Raw genomic sequence first — 6000 nt, forward strand, 5'->3', positions numbered from 1 at the left:
TCCCTACCCGCCCAGGAGAGATTTCTGAGTTCAGAGCCAGGAATGACCCCATAAGCTCTGCTGGGTGTGTCCTAGAAGTCAATCAATCAATGAATCAATCAATAAATAAAGTTTTTTTACCAAAAAAAAGAAAAGAAAAACATAAAGAAACAACTAAGTTGGGACCAGAAAAAGGATCCTATAGGAAAATAATAAACTAAGAAAGGATGCGTCTGGGAAAGTCAACCAGAACATGAGAAGTGATTTGCACACAGAACCAAAGCTTCAAGAGTTGATGGAAAAAGAAGAAGGATGCAAGAGGCTAGGCCATACGGACCTGAGTGACCATGGAGGTCACAGAGGCCAGTGACAGCAAATCTATCCCCAGGTTGCAATACAAGAGGAAAGATCGCCTTGCTTATGGAGTGATTGTATTTCAAGATTCAGTATGGTGGACGCAGGGCTTCCCAGAGGTCACATCAAAGTATGATCCTGGGGGGACAGAGTTAGCAGGTGGAGGATCAAGTTCAGGGAACTCTTGGGTGGTAAGGCAGTGAAAGTGTCACCACAATTCTCTGCGTGCTTTGAATGTGGAGAGTATACCCTGGTGGGTAAAGCTTTCCCACACCTTTTCCAGTTTTTCTTTGTCCTTTGCCTTTTTCTTGCAATAGTGACTCAAGGAACTCTTTTCAAACTTTTTCCTCACCCTTCTACCCCTCCATTGCCTGTAACCTTCCCTCAAATCTGGGGAGGGGGGAACATTAATAGATACAGACACGAAGCTAGGCTGAGCCTGGCCACCAATTCAGGGCATAAAATATAGGAGCTATTCCAAGGGGCCCAGAGGAAGTAGAGGCCTGAAAAAACTGGGATCTGAAACTACAAAAGAGGGAGTCAAGAGATAGCACAATGGGTAGAACACTTGTTGACTTTGGTTCCATTTCTGGCACCCCACCTTGCCCCCTGAGTACAGAGCCAGAAGTAAGTTTTGAACAACCCCAGGTGGGGCCCAAAGGAGAAAAACAGAAACTGCAGAACCAACCAGTCAAAATCCTGGAAGCTTTTCGCACAAGCCCGCCACTACAGTAATGGCACTGGGTGAGCTGTGAGGGACTGAGTCCCAGAAACTCCTGGGAGGTAGAGGAGGAAAATGAATGACAGCTGACCCATCGGCAGAAGTCGTGGGCCAGGACAGGAGGGGACCTACTCCAGGCAGGACAGGAAGGCCATGGAGATCTCCCCTGGGACCTGCTAGGCAAAAAAAAAAAAAAAAAAAGTACACAGCCTTTTCAGCGCCCTGCAGCTGGGAGTGGGTTGGGCCAGAGACACACACCATGTGCTGAGTGCAAATTCAAAGCTGTCCTCTCTTGGGTGGGAAGGGAAGGAGGCCTGGGAATTCAGGGTGTCATGCTGGGGTTGCAGGATTCCTTTTCTGTCCCAATGACCCCTGACCAAAGTGCTCCAAGAACTTCAAAGGGGTAAGGGTCAGTTCTGGGTGGGGGTGGGGCCCTCAGAAGCAGAAGTCTGACTGTGGCTGGGAAGCACGTTAAGAGAGCACTATGTGACGACTTGCAGATGGTGTCTGAGCATGAAAAAAAGGAAGGAAGGAAGGAAGGAAGGAAGGAAGGAAGGAAGGGAAGGGAAGGAGGAAGGGAGGGAGGGAGGGAGGGAGGGAGGGAGGGAGGGAGGGAGGGAGGGAGGGAGGATGGAAGGAAGGAAGAAGAAAGAAAGAAAGAAAGAAAGAAAGAAAGAAAGAAAGAAAGAAAGAAAGAAAGAAAGAAAGAAAGAAAGAAAGAAAGAAAGAAAGAAAGAAAGAAAGAAAGAGAGGGAGGAGAAGAGGGAGGAAGAAAGGAAAGAAGGAAGAGAGGGGGGAGGGAGGAAGGAAGAAGGGAAGGTGAGAGGAAAAAGGGAAGAAAGGAAGGTAAGAGGGAAGGACAGAGGAAAGGAGGGAAGGAGGGAAGAAAAGAAGGAGGGAGGGAAGGAGGGAAGAAAAGAAGGAGGGAGGGAAGGAAGGAAAGAGGGAAGGAAGGAGAGATGGAAAGAAGAAGGAAGGAGTAAAGGAAGGAAGGAGGGAAGGAGAGAGGAAGGAGGGAAGAAAGGAAGGAAAGAGGGAAGGAAGAAAGAAAGAATGAGGGAAGGAAGGAAGGAAGAAGGAGGGAAGAAGGGAAGGAGGGAAGGAAGGAAGGAAGAATGAGGGGAGGAAGGAGGGAAGGAAGAAAGGAAGAAGGAAGGAGTAAAGGAAGGAAGGAGGGAAGGAGAGAGGAAGGAGGGGAGAAAGGAAGGAAAGAGGGAAAGACAGAAGGAAGGAGAAAGCGAAAGGCAGGAGGGCAGACAGGAAGGCAGGCAATCTCCCGGGGCTGGCGGGGGTTCGGAGCCCAGTGTCCCCCGTTCCTTTCTTCCTTCCTTCCTCCTTCCCTCCCTTCTCTCCTCCTGGGCCAGGTCCGGTCCTGGGGAGCCCCGGCGAGGGGTGCCGGAGTCCCAACAGGTCCGCAAAGTTGCCGAACAGCCACGCTCGGGGCTCTTTGTGTGCGAGACGGCGCCGAGCCGGCTTCCAGGAGGAGGAGGAGGTGGGCGGCCAGCACCGAACCGAACCGAACCGAACCGAACCCCTATGCCCCTAGGACGGGTGGCTAAGCCAATCAAGCCCGGGCCAGCCAGGGCACCCCACGACTCGGCCCCATCCGAACCGGGCCGGGAGTCCCAGGGCAGCCGGACCACCGCCGAGAGGTCGAGGTCGCAGGTTCGAGACCCGGGCCCCTCCCAAGGGCGTGGATTCGAATCCTACCCGGCCAGCCAAACGCGCCCCATGTGCAGCCGGGCCGGGCCCGGTGGCCCCCAGGGTGTCCAGTAGCTGGCTTTGCACCCCTCTGATGGCTCCCCCGGCCCCCCGATCGCGCCCCAAGAGCACTCACCGAACCCCAAGAGTGCCAGCAGCAGCAAAGGCCTGGGCCCATGGAGCCCCATGGCTCCGCGGCCCCGGAGACGCTGCCCGGCCCGGCCGCCGCCTGCTCGGGCTCCTGCTCCGGCTCCGGCTCCTCCTCCTGCTCCGGCTCCTCCGCCCCCCAGGCTCCCCCAAAGCCAAGGGGAGGCACCGCAGCGCCTCCCTGCCAGCCCCTGAGCCCCAACTTTGGCACAGCTGCAGCCCCGGGACCCGCCCCACTCCACGTAGGTAGATTTGGGGATCCCCCTCTAGAAGGAAAGGAGACCACAGGGGGGACCCACCCACCCCCCAAAACCAGTCAGCCTCAGGGCTGACTTGACTCCCAGCTTTGGAAAGTTTTTTTTGTGCTTGGAAATGCCATCATCTCTTTCCATGCATTTTGGGGGACCCCCCCCCCCCGCCATTTCATCTCCACCCAAGTTCCAAAGCCAAAGGGAGGCACCCTAGCACCTCTCCCACAGCCCCCCAGCCCCAACTCTTGCACAGCTTCAGCCTAGGCCCCGCCCCACTCCGGTAGGTAGAATTAGGGATCCCTCACTAGAAGGGGAAGGAGACCACAGGGGGACCCCCCCAAAACCAGTCAGCCTAAGAGCTGACTTGACTCCTAGCTTTTGAAAGTTTTTATTTGCTTGGAAATGGCATCATCTCTTCCCATGCATTTTGGGGGACCCCCATTTCATCCCCACTCAAGTTCCAAAGCCAAAGGGAGGCACCCTAGCACCTCTCCCACAGCCCCCCAGCCCCAACTTTTGCACAGCTTCAGCCTAGGCCCCGCCCCACTCCAGGTAGGTAGAATTAGGGATCCCTCACTAGAAGGGGAAGGAGACAACAGAGGGACCCCCCAAAACCAGTCAGTCTAAGAGCTGACTTGACTCCTAGCTTTTGAAAGTTTTTATTTGCTTGGAAATGGCATCATCTCTTCCCATGCATTTTGGGGACCCCCCCCATTTCATCTCCACCCAAGTTCCAAAGCCAAAGGGAGGCACTCCAGAGCCTCCCTACCAGGGTCTGAGCCCCAATTTTTGAACAGCTCCAGGTCCTGCCCACTCCAGGTAGGTAGAATTGGGGATCCCCCACTAGAAGGAAAAGAGACAACAGGGGGACCCCCCAAAACCAGTCAGCCTCAGGGCTGACTTGACCCCCAGCTTTGGAAAGTGTTTTCTTCTGCTTGGAAATGTCATTTCTTTCCATGCATTTTGGGGGACCCGCCATTTCATCCCCACCCAAGTCTCAAAGTCAAAGGGAGACACCCCAGCACCTCCCTGCCAACCCCTGAGCCCCAACTTTTCTATAGCCCCAGGCCCCGCCCCACTCCAGGTAGGTAGAACTTGAGAATCCCCCCAAGCTAGAAGGGGAAGGAGAAAACAGGGAGACCCCTCCATCAGTCAGCCTCAGGGCTGACTTGATCCCAGCTTTGGAAAGTTTTTTTGCTTGGAAATGCCATCGTCTCTTCCTATCCATTTGGGGGGACCTCCCATTTCACAACACACTCCAAAGTCCCAACGCTCCAGGATCATTTTCTATGTAAGTACACTGGCACACCCCACTTTGCTCACTCCCTGAGCCCTCTGGATCTATAACAGGATCTCTGTTAGGTGTGTTTATTATTTTTTTATTTTAAACTTGATTAATTGATTGGATTTGGGGGGCCCACATCCAGTGGAGTTCAAGGGTTACTCCTGGCTCTGGACTCAGAAATAGCCCCTGGCAAGCTGGGGGAGCATAAGGGATGCCTGGAATCAAACCGGGTCCCACCCAGGTCAGCTGCATGCAAGGCAAATGCCCTACCGCTATGCAATCTCTCCAGCTCCTACATTTAAACTTTGATATAAAGGTGAGTTTTTTTTTGGGGGGGGGTGTCAGGACCATACCTGGCAGTTCTCAGGGGTTACTCCTGGCTCTGCACTCAGAAATTACTTCTGGCAGGGCTGGGGGACCATATGGGATGCCAGGTGATCTCCATGCAAGGCAAACCCTTCCTGCTATGCTGTCACTCCGGCCACATAACTTTTGTACAAAATTGGATCTTTGATATAATTTCTTTCTTTCTTTCTTTCTTTCTTTCTTTCTTTCTTTCTTTCTTTCTTTCTTTCTTTCTTTCTTTCTTTCTTTCTTTCTTTCTTTCTTTCTCTCTTTCTTTCTTTCTCTCTTTCTCTCTCTTCTTTCTTTCTTTCTTTCTTTCTTTTTCTTTCTTTCTTTCTCTCTCTTTCTTTCTCTTTCTCTCTTCTTTCTTTCGTTCTTTCTTTCTCTCTCTCTTTCTTTCTTTCTCTCTTTCTCTCTCTTCTTTCTTTCTTTCTTTCTTTCTTTTTCTTTCTTTCTTTCTTTCTCTTTCTTTCTTTCTTTCTCTCTCTTTCTTTCTTTCTTTTTTCTTTCTTTCCTCTTTCTCTTTTTCTTCCTTCTTCTCTTCTTCCTTCCTTCCCTTTCTTTCATTCTTTAATTTTCTTCCTTCCTTCCCTCTTTCTTTCATTCTTTCTTTTTTCTTCCCTTTTTCTTTCTTCCTTCCTTCCCTCTTCCTTCCTTCCTTCCTTCCTTTCTTTTTTCTTCCTTCTTCCTCTTCTTCTTTCTTTATTTCATTCTTTCTTTTTCTTCCTTCCTTCCCTTTCTTTCATTCTTTTTTCTTCCTTCCCTCTTCCTTCCTTCTTTCCTTTCTTTCTTTCTTTTCTTCTCCTTCCTTCCTTCCTTCCTTCCTTCCTTCCTTCCCTCCCTCCTTCTCTCCCTCCCTCCCTCCATGAAAAGGCTATGGGGAAACAAAACCAAAGGAAACCAATTGAGATATATATGAGGACCGAGTCAAAGGTCTCTATTTACATTAAACATTAATAGGGAAAAATAAAAATAATTTTAAAAATAGTTAACAGGAAAATTTCTACAAAGCTGGGAGAGAAACACTGCTTTTCCTGGGGTGTGTTATTAACTTTCACTAACAACTGGGAAAGACTTAAATCCCTGTTGGCACAACAATGTACTTTCTGCTGATGAATTCCATCCTTAAAAGTGGTTTAACAGGGGAGTGGACACTGTGAAAGGGATTGTTGTTGGAACACATCCATCTGAAACTCAATCATGAGTAACTTTGTGCC

At 50.5% G+C, this 6000-nt stretch overlaps 1 protein-coding gene across 1 annotated transcript in view; it reads right to left on the reverse strand.

Moving 5' to 3' along the window:
- Positions 1 to 2963, reverse strand: part of PTGFRN (prostaglandin F2 receptor inhibitor) — a 107125-nt gene extending 104162 nt beyond the window's left edge. The window contains exon 1 of the mRNA XM_049765905.1: positions 2892 to 2963. Within this exon, the coding sequence (XP_049621862.1) occupies positions 2892 to 2943 (52 nt within the window). The 5' untranslated portion in view covers positions 2944 to 2963. The remainder of the gene's footprint in view (positions 1 to 2891) is intronic.
- Between the last annotated feature and the right edge of the window lie 3037 nt (positions 2964 to 6000).

The sequence above is a fragment of the Suncus etruscus genome, chromosome 19 (genome assembly GCF_024139225.1).
Source record: "Suncus etruscus isolate mSunEtr1 chromosome 19, mSunEtr1.pri.cur, whole genome shotgun sequence".
Lineage (NCBI taxonomy): Eukaryota > Metazoa > Chordata > Mammalia > Eulipotyphla > Soricidae > Suncus > Suncus etruscus.